General features: G+C 38.8%; 1 protein-coding gene across 1 annotated transcript in view; it reads left to right on the top strand.

Annotated features, from left to right (window-relative positions):
- Positions 1-17,117, top strand: part of itgbl1 (integrin, beta-like 1) — a 772,739-nt gene that overhangs the window by 559,514 nt on the left and 196,108 nt on the right. Inside the window, exon 8 of the mRNA XM_039744786.1 lies at positions 2,990-3,106. Coding sequence (XP_039600720.1) covers positions 2,990-3,106 — 117 coding nt within the window. The remainder of the gene's footprint in view (positions 1-2,989; positions 3,107-17,117) is intronic.

The following is a 17,117-nucleotide window of genomic DNA, read 5'->3' as shown; positions in this document are numbered from 1 at the left end:
TAAGTGTATGTGGCTCCTCACTCTTCCTTTTTCTTCTGTAGCTCTAGCTCTCATATCTGTCTCACCATTGACTACATTTGGCACTGAACTATTGTACATATGCAATAAATGTAAAGGAAAATGGTCAAATATGGATCATATACAGTCAGTTTATAAGATTGCCTTGTTTACTCTATATTACAATATACTGACATTTGTTGAACTCAAGAGAATTAACAGTAAATATAAAGCATATTGGCATATGAAAGTTAACAAACTTACCTTGGTGAATTATTAAAGAATTTCTCCACCAAAACTTTAGAGCCTTTGTCCAGTTTTCATTCTTTTGTTGTGGGGTACTTTTCAATGATACTTCTTACCAGGGGCGTCTCCTGCTTTAACACTTATTATGAACTTAACCCCATCACTGATAATGTTGTTAGTCCAACATATATTTTGCATGAAATAGTGAGGGAGTGTGGGGTCCCTCATGGAGTTTTCCTGCAGCTGGAGAGTGTGCAGGGGGTTTGCTCCATGTAGTTTTCACAGAGTTGTCAATGCATGTCTGAACGTAGAATGGGAGGAAGGAGAAGATGGCTCCTGAAGATCAGGGGCTGGAAGCCTAAATCCATTTGGACAAATTGAAGGAGGAGGCTTTCAAAGGAATGGGATGGATACCTGAGATCAGGGGCCAAAGTACTTGACAAGTCATCCAATGATACCACTACTTCTTAACATCAGTAAAGTCAATTTTAGAAAGTGAAGCCAGAGAGGTGGAATAAATGTTTTCTAAGTCTGGCCAATGGGAGGTTTGCTTTTTAATATGCCACTTCAGAATTTTGTGAAAAGTGCTTATCACTCATCTATTAGGCAGCTCTAAATGTATGTTTATTTCTATGTGTACCCAGCAAAATAACAGTGTTACTATTATATGACAGTAGTAAAATACCAACAATGAATATAAACAAAGATATAGAATACATCATATATGAAGTACAGGATCAGACAATATACAGTATACAAGAAACATTCACGCAGCTGTCTATAATGACTGTTGAGTAGCCTTGTTGATAAAAACTGCCCCTGGCTCTCCTGATGTGAATGTTAATGATCCTCAACCATTTGACAGAATCGAGGAGTGAGAAAGAGTGTCTGTGCAGGGTGGTGGGTTCTTTAATAATACTTTTTGTTTTTCTAAGGCAGTGTGGTTTATTTATGTCGCGAACAGAGAAGTTTTGTGAGCCTGTGATAATCTGAGCAGACATCACCACACTTTTGTAGGGTTTTGTGATCCTGAGCTGAATAGATGCTCTACCAGGATGTCATATAGCTAGTGAGTATGGACTCTACTGTGCATAGAAGATGATTTCCAGGCTTTCTGGAAACATCTGAGGAAGTAAGACATTGGTGAACCTCCTTGACTATAGCCAAGAAATGTTATGTCTGTTTTAGGTCATCTCTGTGGACCCTCTGGTCATTAACTGCAATCAGACAATTATTGTTTGTCTTTTGCAAATGTAATGGTGAAGTTGGAGTTTTGTCTAGTCACAGTGAACAAGGAGTATACTTAATTAATTTCATTTGAATAGTGCTTTTCGAACTTACTCAAAGCGCTGTACATAGACAGTGAGGAACCACTTCAACCACCACCAATATGTAGAATCCACCCGAATAATGTGGCAGCAGCCATATACTCACCACACCTAATTGGCCAGAATGACTAGGCTGTGGTGGATAGTTTAACCAGGACATTGAGAAATGCCCTACTTTTTTCAAAAGATGACCAGAGATCTTTTGTGACTACATAAAGTCAGGACCTCCTCCAAAGGATAGTGCCAATTTTTATAGTATAGTATTCCAGTCGCAGCACAGACCACAGAGTAACTGTCCCCTCATGGCCTCACCAACACGTCTTCCAGTAACAACCCAGGATTTTCTTAGATTGTCTATCATCCAAGTACTGGCGGGGCCCAAACATGATTTGATTCAGGTAGATTATCTATCCTGAAGAGCAGGCAGTATGATTACTGGTATATCAGACAGTTAGGAGGTCCACACACTACCACTTAGGTTGCCTGTTTCAGGAATCAATGTGGAGAAAGTCATCCTATTAATCTACAAATACTCATGTTTGCTAATTATAATGTCCAAAATTCAGCAGCAGAGGGCGGAATTAAGTCCCAGGTCTTAGGCTTTAGCGATCATCTTCGGTGGAATAGTACAACAGTGTTAGATGCTGATCTGTAGATTATAAACGTTGTTCCAGCATGGTATGAACTGCAATGAATATGGTATACTCTGTGGGCCATTTTAGACAATGAGCAAGCTGGAGGTGGTCCAAATTTTGTAGTATTTCAGTTAATGTGCTCCACCACCAAACTGTCAAAACATTTTATCATATTCTGTAACAATTAAGACAGCTGACTTTTGTTTCCTTTGATGTTTTTGAGAGCCATAAAAATATCTGTAAAAATTACACATTATTGGTCACTACTGGTGTTTAAAAATGCAACCAGATTCCATTGTCTGCATCCCATATGGATATTAATTCATGTAAAAAGACAGGTTGAATCATATGGTGTTGCATGGATTCACAAGGAAGAGAATTTATTATCGGAATCAAAATGGGAATAGAATGCATTAATGCATCAAAAAGTTCAGGGACATCCCAGCAGTATTAAATGTACAACAGGAGACAGTCTTCAAAAGACTGCCAGGGGGCATTCACAAACATACCTATACTCACTAGTAATGAGCTAAATGAGAGTCATTCATTTATAATCAATGATCACAGTAACAGGAAAACAAAATTCAAACAAACTTACAAAAAAAGTAGTTGAATGTTTCACTAACCATAATCAAATGTAATTTTCATAATATTTGTTTATTCAGGAAAGAGAATAATTTTTTTCTTTGAAAATTCAGCCTAACAACAATAAGCTGAAGATTATTCAGTGCTCTTTATGAAGTTATTGTGTAGGTCTCAATGGATCTGATTTGTTTATTTCAGGAAAATGCCAGTGTGGCGTGTGCACATGCTTCCCACCAGGAGATAAAAGAGTTCATGGGAAATTCTGTGAGTGTGATGACAGGCAGTGCGAGGATATTAATGGAGAAATCTGTGGAGGTAAGCAAGTATACAGGTGGCCATTAAATGCCACAGAATTTAACAGATGTTAAGCCAGAATTAAATAGTAGAGTACTTGTTCATTGAAAATAAATGAGAGTCTTCTTAAATGATATTAAATATAAAGTGCTCATGTTTCTTATCTTTCAAAAATGTTCCATTTATTTTTTCGTAAAAAAACTTAAATTATTGAAATGTTCATGTTTACTGTTTATATCATGCGATTTAAATAATGTCATATTTTTCTAAATAGTGTGAAGTGCTGATTAGTTAAGCAAAACCAGTAGCTATGTAAATAACACATAAGAAATCTACAAGAAATACAGTGTGTCTATTCATTTCTCGAGTGAAATCATTATTGCTATTTGCCTTCATTTTTGTGCAGTCAGTACTCCACACTTCCATGGATTCTAATTATTGAGATGATCTGCAATTATCATAGCGAGCTGGGGAAATTAATCAGTGCCAGAAGAAAGCCCACTCAGAGTGTGTTCCCGCTTGCTATCTAGAGCACACCTTACATGAGCCTGCCTGCTCATTTGGAAGTAGAAATCCTAATATAGGCAATCTCATGCTAAAGCAAATGCCACAATGCATAAAATTTTGAAGTGATAGGCAAAATAACATTCAGGGTCCAAGCCTAAAGTTACCTCCCATTATAGGATGGCCATAATTATGGAATATTGGATATCTGTGGTCAGAAATAAACATAAAATGATTTAAATTAGAATGCTCTACTCCCATAAATATAATCACATTTTGTTGTATTTCTAGCAGATTCAATTTCATTCTCATATCTAATATTGGCCAAATCTTTTGCAGGGGATATCCTTAGATACTTGGCTTTTCAGGCGCATGCACACTGCTTATCTCACTGGCATGCTGCAATGTTCAAACAAGCTTTTCCCAGCTGTCCTGCCATGGACTGTCTAAGCAGCCAAAAAGAGCTTAACAGTATGTCTCTGGCTCACGGCTTGCCAGCATGTATGTGACCTATAAAACTCAATTCTCTCCCATCAGAATTACAGTCTTTTTAAGTTGTCTGCTGCCTTTCCAACGTATTGACACATCTTCAAAGACCTGCTGTAAGTTCTGGTTAAATGTGCCCCTGTGCAGCCAATGAATGACAAGGCATTTACATGAGATGTAGAGCAGTTTAATTTGTGAGTTCTGAAATGAATCAATGAACACTATAAAAAGATAACAGAAAGGGGCAAATGGATGCAGAACTAGCCATTCACGTGAAAGACCTCAGGGCCAGCTTAAAATAAAAATAATAATAATTTAGCCCTGGTAAATTGCAACAAGCCTTGCAATTCTACTTTTTTGTGTTAAAATATGACTGCTGCCTCACAGCTACAGGTTTAAATTTTGGTCCAAGCACTACTTGGGTTCTATTTTCATATTCTCCTAATGTTTAGACAAAACTTGCAAATTCATCTGTTTCTAGAATCTGTTTTTTCCATTGCAAAATAACAGGGGATGGATGCTGATATTAGAAACTTTAGATACAACCCTGGACTAGATGCTAGTTCACTTTAGGCCACACTTATACATACACACACTAATGCAATTACTCATACAATGCATTTCATGGTCATTAGCCAAACTAATTTGCACATATACAATAACAAATATTGAGTACCTAGAAATAGGAAGGGGGGTTTGGTTAGAAAACTGTCATATGGAGAACATGTAAATACTAGATCTAAATACTAGATTATCAAAATTTAATCCTACATTTCTGGATTTGTGAAGCAGCAGTCTCTCTCAAATAAAAAATCTTTACACATAATGTAATAATTGAGTACTGTATAAACAAACATTTACCTTATTACTTCTGTATTGAAAGTAGTTCCAAGCTGTTTCAAAATGGCAGAGCTATATGACTGTGTACAAGAGGTATCACACTCATGATGTCTTTTATTCTAAAACTGATGCCAAGGAAGTCAGTAATGAGTGTGTTTATTAAGGGGCAGTACAGTGTTGGAGGCAACAAATTAATGATAATGTGTGTTGAGCTGTTAGGTTAAATGTTAAATAAAGAGAACCCTAATGCAGTAGCAATTTTCTTGAAGTAAAAATACATAAAAAAAATCAAAACATATTTGCGTTACTGTGTTACTACAGATGGTTATTTCCACCACCTAAAAAAATATTACTGTGTTATTTAACAGGAGTATTGCTTTTTTTTTTTTGCAAAGATGCTGTTGCAGTAACGTGCATGTATACCAGTGCTGTCTGTTAGCAGCTAATGAAGTTGAGTTTGTTCTTAGTTGTGTAATCAAGTGGAAAAAACTGAACAAAACTTATAATCCATGTACTGGGGGAAAACTTAATCCAGCTAGTCTAGGGACACTAGCAGCCACTGATCATCACAGCAGCACTTGGTGTAAGGCAAGAAGCCCATGAGCTTCAGCAGCCAGGAGGTGCAATTGGAGTGCTCTCTAAGTGCTGTGTCTGCAGCACCCCTTCTACTGCTTAAGAGACTACTTTTTATAGCCAGCTTTCCCAGGTATTTTCTACTCTTTCAAACTGATGAGCATGTCCCTGTCAGGTCCCAACCCAGGCACACTATACTATTAATACAACACAAGAAAATTATCAAATTTGGTTGTTTTTCTTTTAAGATTCATGAAAGTTCATGAGTTCAGGATTTAATAACAAGTGGTCGCTAGTGACATATGCAGTTTTTCATTCAAAGAAAGAAAAAGTAACAATGTTTGTAATGTATTACATTTTAAAATAAATAATTATCTATCATATTTAGTTACTTTTTTCTAAGTGATGCTTAATGTAAATAAGTTACTTTTTTAAGTATTGTTTCCCAATGCTGTCAAGATATAAAAAAGGAAGTGCACCAATAACAAAATAAAAAGAAACAAAGCACAACCCTGCTGTCACTCTAGACCACGGATGTCAAACTCTAGTCCTGGAGGCCGCAGTGGCTGCAGGTTTTCATTCTAACCACCTTCTTCATTAGTGACCAGTTTTTGCTGCTAATTAACTCAAAACGATAAAGAGACACAAAACGAGCCGCCACATGACCAGCTCACCTGTGCCCACCACACAATATCTGAAAATAAAGAAAAGTGAAGGTTTCAGTAAGGTTGATCTCTCAGGTCACCAAAACAGTTTGACGAACAGAAAATGAACAGTTTTGGAAATGTCTGCTGTGGCAGAATGAGAGCAGCAACAGACCACAAAATTAAATAACGGGCTTAATTAACAGCAGGAATCAGCTTCTCATTAATAGATTGGTTGGAGTGAAATTGGGTGGAGTTTGAAATCCCAGTTTAGCTGCTCATCTGTTGGCTCGTTTCACGTCTCATTTCTGTTTGGCTGCCATTTCATGAAGAAACGAATCAATTCAGAGGACTGAATCCTTAAAAACAGGGCTATTAAAATGAAGGGAAATGGACTTAATTAGCAGTGAAAACAGGTCAATGATTAGAAAAAGGGTCAGAATGAAAACCTGCAGCCATTACGGCCCTCCAGGCCTGGAGTTTGACAACCCTGCTTTAGGGGCTTTCCATTTGACAACTTTTAAAGTACCCCTTAGCAGTTGCTTCTGTCTCTCTTGCATGATCCTGACCTCTTCCTCCATTCAATGATCATTAACTCTAACTACAGATATTTCATCCCCATTATAGAGATATTTTGTTAACAACAGGCCAAGACACTTTTTGGGTTGACAAGTAGTGGTTCCTATTAGTGATGAGCGAAACAATTTGCACAAAACTGAATTTTCATCAAAATAAAGTAATTTCACTTCACAAAAGAATTTGTGGAACAATGCTGCTTCCCGGCTAGCAACATCTATGCCAATAGCACATATATTTTCATATCAGCCAGGGTACTGGCTGGCTCCTCCCAAATCTCCAGAAGTGTCCTGGCTTGGATCATCTTACAGTGTTGTGCAAAATTAACAAAGCTTGTGTTACCTTTGATACCAAATGAGTAGTTAAGGCAGAGCTAGTGATGTGAATATGTAGGCATGAAACAGATGAGAGTATGTGGCACATTAGAGGGCAGCCAAGGAACAAGAACCCTATTTTGACCCTAAAATATCACTTAGGGGTTTTCTACCCCCAAAAAAACAAGCTTAGCAATTAGAAAATTGCAGGCAAAATAACTCGGTGGAGTATTTACACAAAACTATGTGTGAAGCAAAACTCAGCTGTTTTGCTCATTACTTATCATCCATGGCTATAGATAAACTTCTCAAACATTTCACGGTGCTAGTAGCTCATCTTAGGATTTATAGGGATACAAATTTGGGCAAAGTTTCCGTAATAAGATTTTTGGTTAGTGTTTCAGAGGCAACATTGGATTAATGTAGAATTCCTGTTTTTTGACCTCTGCTAGTTTTCAGGCCAAAGTTTTTTATGTTATCTTCCTGGGTGACATTTATAAAACCTGCGTACACACAAAAGAGACTTGAAAATGTGTTTATGTAGTTTTCCACACAAAAGGGATTTATAAAAGAGAACTTGATAAGAGAATGTGAGAATGTAAATACAATATAACCAGCTATATGGTGCTTCATGCATATAATAATTCATGTCACTGACTTGTTATTAGAATGTGCATTGATGCGACCAACATGTTAACCTCCTTAAGTGTTACATTTTTTCCCAAAAAACATGTGAAAAGCATATTTTTTGCCTTGCAAATTACATTTTTATTAAATTTCATCTTTCTAATGTAAAATCTGCTAAAGTACAAAGTCAGAAGTGTAAAAAGTACTATAATGATAGAAGATTAAGAAGGTGACTAATACCATATATACTGTCAAAATATGTCTGTTTTGTGATATATCTTTGAACAGGAAAACTGCTTAAGTGTATGGTCATTTACATTGAACAGCATAATTGCCTGAGTAATGCTCAGGACTAATGCTGTGGGCACTGTTTTCGCAGACCGAGTGACGCTTGGAACTAACGCTGTTAGTACTTTTACAGCCCAAGTGATCCTCAGGTCTAATGCTTACGGGAGACACCCCTACACTATTGTCCGATTGACATTCAGGACTAACGCTTTTAGGTGTTTTTACAGCCTGAGTGACATGGGTCTAATGCTAGGGAGGTTAAACCTCAAAAGTGATGAATATATTGTACAGACGGCATTTTATTTCTTTTATAAGAGGGTCAATGATGTGTATTGCACTGAAGAACATTTTTAGTCTTCATCAGTTTATATCAGCTAGTTGTTCTTACTTATCAAGTAGCTAGCCAACAGGTCAGGAATATCTCAACCAAGCTGTATTCCATTATAACACTGTGCTAGGCATGATGGTGTGAATGTATATATGTCAAACATAATAAAGGCAATTTGCAGCAGTGTCTGATTTTTTCCTTATGTAATTAGAGCACTTTACTGCACTCATATTGCAATAAAGGCATCTAGTGAGAATGAGGCTGCTTTTGTTAACCATAAGCTCTGACATTCCATTAATGAACAAGCCATCTGTAATGCCAAAATGAGACTGACAAATGTCATGATTCAATGGCCTGGGTCAAACCATGATTCATTTATTTTGAGGCAAAGTAGCTTTGGCAGAAGTGTACTATACATGATGGCTGTCCTGTTGGTAAGGTGAATGGCTAACCCTAACTTTTTTATGTGGCCTATAGTATTCATTGTAATAGCAATCATGTCATTGCATGCGTCCCAACCCCAGAATGCAGAGGAGAGGCTCTATAATGCTGTGCATGATCAGTTGTGGAGTGCAGTGTAGGACTTGATGCATCAGCAGGGAGGCTGCATGCATGAGACTGATTAGCATACTCCATGGATGGTTGTTTCAGGGCAGCATATTTACAAGATTATTTTGATTTATAAAGGGTAAATTGCATAGAAATGTGCATATGCCAGGTTTTATAAATATTTTTTTTTTTGCATAAGCATTTTCCTGTTTTTTTTTTCTATTTACATATTTTTATGCTCGAATCCACATGAAGTTTTATAAATGATATCCCAGGTAATAACAGTTTTTTTTTTTCTTACAGCTTGCTATATAGCAACCAAATAAAACATTCAGGATCCAAATGTAAATTGTGTTCATCATTTCTAATGGGAAAGTTAGCTTGACCTCTTGTCAGTCCTTTTTCATGTCTAACTTTAGGTGTTGTAAAATAAATGCAGAGAGACACAGAAAGGTTAGGGTACCAACCTGGTAAAATCCCATTTGATTGGCATAGAACCAAACTAAAAACAAACTAAGGTAGCAAAGTTGAGGTGCAAAATAATCCGGTTTCTCGAAAGGATTTTGAAAGATCTTCTAGAGGCTTGAAGTGCTCCACCAGGCATGAGTTCTTGAATGAACTTTCTACCAGGTTCAATGGTGCTTAAATATACTCCACTATAAAAGAGGACGGACTTCCATTGCAGATATTGAGGTGATGTCAGGTCTACAGGTCAACGAGAACGTAAAGTAATGTAAGTGACTGTTTCAACACTCTCTCGGAAGGATAATTATATGTATCTCGAGAGCTTTGAGGAAGCCCCAAAGTGTGCACTTCTGACCCTATTTATTTCTCTCCTGTACTCGTACTACTCTACTGGATTACTCAGTAAAAGATGTCACTTGAAATACATTGAAGGGTTACCAAAAGAATGTTTCCAGTGCTATTGTACAATGTTAACACTTATGCTGACTCAGGATTAGTTTTACACCAGTTGAGAAAGTAAAGTCATTTTTACCGGAGTAACTCTGTAATTTTAGTCCTGTCCAAATCGTTCATGTCAGTAAAGATTGCTGAGCCTTTTCTCTTCTATAAAATGTCAGTGAAAAAAATCCCAAGTTAAATTAGTCCTGTGATTACCGATATGTAAAATTCCATCATTTGAGTGATTCAGATGGGACTTAAATTGCAGAGGTCCTTCAGTAATAATTACTTTACCCCACCTTCTGGTATAAAACTAATCCCATCCAAATAGGGCTTTAGATACTTAAGTATTCCTGCTGTTCCCATAAAGGAGGATCACACTTCCCATAATGCAGTGCTTCCCATAATCCCAGTTTCACACAAGCTGGCTGCAGTCTTCTTGAGGTATTTGGTTTCTTACAAAATTGTTCTCTGTCTCCTTCCTTATGTCCCAAAGATTACCCTTTTCCCCATGTACCTCTTTGGCAATGCAACTGTCTTTCACATTTCTTTAATACAGCAAACTTAAATTGCCAGTAACATGAATTACATAAGGAAATGCATCATTACAGGAATATTTTTGAGTTTGAAAATGTGCACCTTAAACATTAATAACCCTGAATCTTCTGCCAGTTTCAGTTTATTGTCCCTAAGGATTTACTCTTTGTATAGTGTTAACATAGGAATAGAAAATGTTGTTAAATAAAACACTATAATACTTAAATACTTGCCATAGCAATTTTCAGGAATAGCATTCAAGAGTTATTTTATTCAGTGCTGAATGCATAGAAGAGCCACCTTAGTGTTTGCAGCCTGATTTTTTGCCTGCCAGCTCACTCTGGCGTTATAACATGTGGCGTTTTCACTTCCTCCCTGTAATCCACATGGCTTGTCTATTTTCCAGTTTTATCAGCCAAATGCAATTATTTTTTTGGCCATTTTATACACAGTTTCCATAAAAAATATTTAAACTGAATTGTACCTCATGTCTTTCAGAGCATTGGTTCTGAGTTCTGCCGTTTTAAAATTTGATTTTATTCTATCTCCTTCTTTCATTTTCATACGGCAAGTGACAATTTTGAAGTTGTTTAATATTTAAATAACATATTACTGGGGCAATCATGATGATAGGAACAACAAGTAACAATTTTAGATTGTTGGCATAGTCTTTTCATCGCCTGCTGTGGTTATTACCAGAGCTGCACAGTTGCTTCCTCATGTTCTATTTAAAAACGTGAGAATGCATGGCCAGCTTACTGAGATCTGATGCATTTAAGGCGAAAAACTCTTTTTGCAGCTGTATGATTGCTCATCAGTGTTGAAAACTCAAAAGGGAAAGAAGGCACAAGTGTATAGCAGAGTCAGAGCCTCAAAAGGCCAAAGTGTTCTTCATCCTTGGATGAATGTCATGTGGTCCACAGGAAGGTCGAAAAGCCCAACATTTTGTTGTTTGTAAACCATGGGGAATAATTCTAGGAATTTTCTAGTCTAATAATAGGCTTCTAAGTGACCACACAAAACAGAACAATAAAAAAAATACACCTGGGAGCAGCAAGAAGTTAAGCTCTGGTTCTGCCCTTTCATCTAAATACACAGTATTTTCACCTGCTGCACTCTAAAAGGTGCTAAGGCTGGAGACACTAATTCCCTGTGACATAAAACATTTGCAAAAATACAGTAAAATTAAGAGATGTACTTAGGCTCTGGCTATGAAATAAATGACTTGATTATAACATAGGGAATATTATGGACAATTTAACTGACTAGAAAGAATGCATCACTGGACTTTTGAGAGTAGAAAAGAATTCAGAGCATTTGCCACAGTTCTTTTCTATCTTGCACTGACTATTCTGCCACACACAGTAGATTCCAAAGGTAATCTCAGGGCAAGGTTTTTTTGGGCACTTAAGCTGCATCAATATAAGACAGGAAACAAGATAACAGGCAAGAAAAAACAATCATGTCAGTACTCCAGGCAATTCAAACATTCATATTCTATGCAACATATTATTCTCATTTAACTTTGTATTTTATTTGTCAGTTAATTCAAGATTGTTATACTGGGCAGTATAAATGCACAGTGATTAGAGCTTCATTCAACCTCCTAGAGTCTCAGGTCCAATCTAAGGCTGGTGCACGATCTGTTTTGAATTTTGTTGGTCCATTTTCCCTGCCTGCACCATTTTTTTCCATATTCACAAACCATGCAGTTTAGACTGGCACACAGTTGTTTTATTGGTTAGGTATAAGTAAGCACGGGTCTGTATATGAGTGTTATTTATAATGGACTGGTTCCTACCTTGTGCCTACTGCTGCCAGTACAGACTCCAGCTCCTAGTAACCCTTATTGCGAACAAGTGCGACTATGGCGGCGCGTGCGTCACGCGAGGCTCAGCGTCTCTTCAGATTTTGCAAAATAGCAGTGTTATTCCTGCTCATCTCGGGTCTGTTCGTTCAGAACAGCTTCGCTTTTACATCCTATACCTGACAAGAGCTTTTGGATATTGATCTACACAACTCGGACTGTTTTATTAACAACCTTCATCTCATCCCTGAGATAAGAAGAACACCCGACGCTTCGCAGGCTACCCGGCCGACCGGAAGTACTCGAAGACGGCGCAGAGACCGTAAACAAAGGCGGGGGAAACGCGGAGGACTAACAGCTAAGCTAAGGCTAACACCACATCGGCTATCCTTACCCAGTATTTTCCTTGCTAATGTGCGGTCCCTGGCGAATAAAATGGACGAGTTGCGACTTTGGATCACCGACAATAGGAGAATACTGGACTGTAACATCATGATATTCACAGAAACATGGCTACACAGCGGTATCCCTAACGATGCTATAGAGCTAGTCGGGCGCCACATTCTCCGGGCGGACAGAACAGCTGATGATTCCGGTAAGACAAGAGGCGGAGGATTGTGCATTTATATTAACAAGGCTTGGTGTACAAACTCTGTCATTGTTGGAAAACACTGTTCAGCTGACCTTGAGTATCTCATGGTTAAGTGTAGACCATTCTATCTGCCGAGGGAGTTCACCTCCACTATAATAACAGCTGCATATATCCCACCGGATGCTAATGCTAAGCTTGCTATGAAAGAACTCTATGCAGCCATTAGCAAACAACAATCTGCTCACCCTGAGGCTGCACTTATTGTAGCAGGTGATTTCAACCACTCCAACCTAAAGACGGTGCTACCTAAATTTCACCAACATGTCTCCTGCCATACCAGAGGGATAAAACCTTGGATCATGTTTACACTAACATTGTTGGAGCCTACACAGCTACACCCCTCCCCCACCTGGGACAGTCTGATCACCTTTCTTTGTTTCTCACCCCCAAATACTCACCACTCATCAACTGTGTGAGACCAACAGTGAAGACCATCAAAGTGTGGCCAGCGGGGGTTGACTCTACACTCCAGGACAGGTTTAAGGACACAGACTGGAGCATGTTTGCCTCTCAGGCCACCTTCGACTCACAAATAAACACTGACTACTACACACACTCAGTACTGGAACACATCAGCACCACAATTGACAGTGTTACCACAGAGAAGCGGATCACAACGTACCCAAATCAGAAACCATGGATGAACAGGGAAGTGCGGCTTCTGCTAAAGGCACGTAACAATGCCTTCAGATCAGGTGACACACAGGCCTACAGTACTTCCAGGGCAGAACTGAAGAGGGGCATCAACAAGGCCAAGCTTAGCTACAAACTGAAGGTGGAGGGCACTTTGTCAACTCTGACCCCCGACGTATGTGGCTGGGCATCCAGGCCATTTCTGAGTATAAGTGCGGCACTTCCACACAGACAGCCATGGATATGTCCTTCCTCAATGAGCTGAACGACTTCTACGCTCGCTTTGACAAAGACAACAAGGAAAAGTCCACCATAACCCTACCCTCTGATGACTGCCATACCATCACACTCACCCACACGGAGGTTCATAACGCACTAAGTCGCATCAATGCTCATAAGGCTGCTGGCCCTGATGGCATCCCTGGGCGTGTCCTTAGAGCATGTGCTGAACAGCTGGCAGGGGTCTTCACGGATATTTTCAACCTGTCCCTTGCCCAGGCAGCAGTGCCAGCATGCTTCAAAACCACCTCCATAGTGCCAGTGCGAAACACTCATCACCAATGTGCCTGAATGACTACCGCCCTGTAGCACTCACGCCCATAGCTATGAAGTGCTTTGAGCGACTGGTACTGGCACACCTCAAGACATGCCTGCCCCCCACACTGGATCCTCACCAATTTGCCTACCGTAACAATAGGAGTACAGAGGATGCGGTAACCACAGCGCGTCACGGTGTACTCTCACACCTGGACAATAAGAACACCTATGCAAGATTGCTGTTTGTTGACTTCAGCTCAGCATTTAATACAGTCATCACTTCCAAGTTGATCACTAAACTTGTGGATCTTGGTATCAATAATTCTATCTGTAATTGGATCATGGACTTCCTGACCAACAGACCCCAGAATGTCAGGTCTGGCCATAACTGCTCTACCACCATTACACTCAACACTGGCGTTCCACAGGGCTGCGTGTTGAGCCCGTTCCTCTACTCCCTTTTCACTCATGACTGCAGGCCCATGTATGGATCCAATTCCATCATCAAGTTTGCAGACGATACCACGGTGATCGGTCTCATCAGTGATAACGATGAGTCTAATTACAGGGAGGAGGTAAAACACTTAGCTGCGTGGTGCGCTGAAAATAACCTGCTCCTGAATACCACCAAAACCAAGGAGCTCATTGTGGACTTCAGGGAGACACCCACCACCCCATTCACATCAATGGCATGGCTGTCGAATGGGTTTCCAGCTTTAAATTCCTGGGGATACATATCTCGGAGAACCTGTCATGGACAAACAACACCTCCAGCCTGGTCAAGAAGGCCCATCAGCGCCTCTTCTTCTTGAGGATACTGAAGAAGAGCCAACTATCTGCTGTCATACTGGGCAACTTCTACCACTGTGCAATAGAGAGCATCCTGACTAACTGTATTACAGTCTGGTATGGGAATTGCTCTGTTGCTGACCGCAAGGCACTGCAGCGGGTGGTGAAAACCGCACAACGCATCATAGGGACTCCACTTCCGGTCATTGAGGACGTTCACAAGAAGAGATGTTTACGCCGAGCTTGTTGCATTCTTAAGGACTCCTCTCATCCAGCCAACAAACTCTTCCAGCTCCTCCCCTCCAGAAGGCGCTACAGGAGCCTTCCAACTAAAACCAGCAGGTTTAGGAACAGCTTCTTCCCCACAGCGGTCACACTTCTGAACTCAGTCCCCCATTGAACCTTCACATCCACACACTGAATCCTCTACACTACTCCTCCTCCCTTCCTTGTACATATCTGTATATACCTGTGCACACACAGCACACCTGTACATTGTACATCATATATCATATATTGTACATCTGTATATATTACAATACTCATAGTATTACAGCACATACATAACACACCTGTATGTTGTACATCTGTATATGTATATATATATATAGTACTTATAGTATTATAGTACATACAAATACATGTATAGGTACATAAATGTATATTGTAAAATATGTATATTTGCCATCCGCATTTAGAACATTTGTATATCTATTTATATATATCTATATATCTATTCCCATCTTCACTGTGCTCTTAACTGTACATATCGTATTTAACTGTATATATCGCATTTAACTGTACATAATATGCACATATTATATTTATTGTACTTCTGCTCTTTGCACTTCTGATTAGATGCTAAACTGAATCTCGTTGCCCTGTATTTATACATGTGTAATGACAATAAAGTGAATCTAATCTAATCTAATCTAATCTAATCTTATTGAGTTGTATTTGCTTGGCGATGCTCCTTTCACAGTAAGTCTGTACCACATGCAGGGTGCAGAAAGTAACTGTCTTAATCAGCTAAGGCAAAGGAGAAGTCCCTAGACTAAAGTGACTAATAGTGCTTTTGATTGCAATGGTGTTTATTCTTTGCAGAAGAATCATTTCATTTGAGCCATGATACATAAGCAAGATTTGCAATTGCTAAGATGGACATTACCACTATACCCAAAAAGCAGTTTATCACTTCATTTATTCTTTTTCTTTAACTGGCCCTTTAGGTCAGGGTCTTAGAAAATTGGATAAAAAGATTCACAGGCAAGATGCCAGTCATTAACAGTGTGCCAGACAGGCTTTATAGTCATATCATTCTTTTCTCCACTTCTTAACTCACTTCTCGATCATAAAAACCTTGTGCTTATTTCACCAGCATTAAGTTCAAGGAGGTCCATCATAGGACAGACTCCCACAGAAATGGGGCCAAGTTACAGTTACCAATTAACCTAGCATTCAGATCTTTAGTATATGAAGAGAAAACTGGAATAACTGGAAGTAAAAATACACAAAGACTGTGCAAACTCCACTTTGACTGTACCTATACCTAACAACATGTGTGTGGCTAAAGTGGAGTAGAGTGCTGTTTTTTGGTCTTACAACTCCAGAAATCTGCTTTCATATCTTAGACCATTCATTGTAATATGTAATAAATATAATAAATAATTTGTCCATCACTATGATTAATTCTTTCATGTGTTAAACAAACACATATAATTTTCTACACTTTGAATATATGGTTGTGTATTGTTCATCACCTTTTGTCTTATGTCAGACAAAAATTGTTACTGAAGGAAGAAAAGACATAAAGACATCTAGGAAAGATAAGTGAAACAAGACAGTAAAACCAATGTCAAAATAGCACCTTATTGCTCCTACAGATTAGTGAAAGCAGAAATAAGATGCTATTCCTTCTCTTCCTTTCAGGGAACCAATTTTGTAAAACTTTTGCAATGTAACTTTTGTAGTAACATTAAAGATAGGTTTTACTTATATGACACCTTTCTCAAATCTAAGATTGCTGCACATCCACTCTAATAAAAGGATAAATGTCTATGTTTGTGTCTGTGTATCTGTGTGGCCATCTGGTTGCTGTGTCTTTTATATGCCATTTGGTAAAGCAATGTCTGTTGGAATAAAAAATGCAATGCATTTTATTACTACATGCATTGCAAAATACATTCTCAAAGATGGTGCACTGCAAATGTTGATGCTGAATACACCCAACAGAAAGTTAACTGTCAGATGAACAGAAATAAGTTAATAAAAGAGCAAGTGTCTGTGTCTCTGAGGGTGTGTGCATGCGTGTCTGCGTGTGTGTGTGTGTATGTCACTGTGGCTATCTAGGCTCTATGTCCCTGTTTTATGCCATTTGGTATGGGATTTGTAAACGCAGTGCTAATGTGTGTGATGCTTTATCTGTTTGAATGAAAAACTGCAATG

Source organism: Polypterus senegalus, chromosome 2 (assembly GCF_016835505.1).
Source record: "Polypterus senegalus isolate Bchr_013 chromosome 2, ASM1683550v1, whole genome shotgun sequence".
NCBI classification, from domain to species: Eukaryota; Metazoa; Chordata; class Cladistia; order Polypteriformes; family Polypteridae; genus Polypterus; species Polypterus senegalus.
Note: the sequence above shows the minus strand (reverse complement) of the source record. Positions and strands in the feature narration are given on the sequence as shown.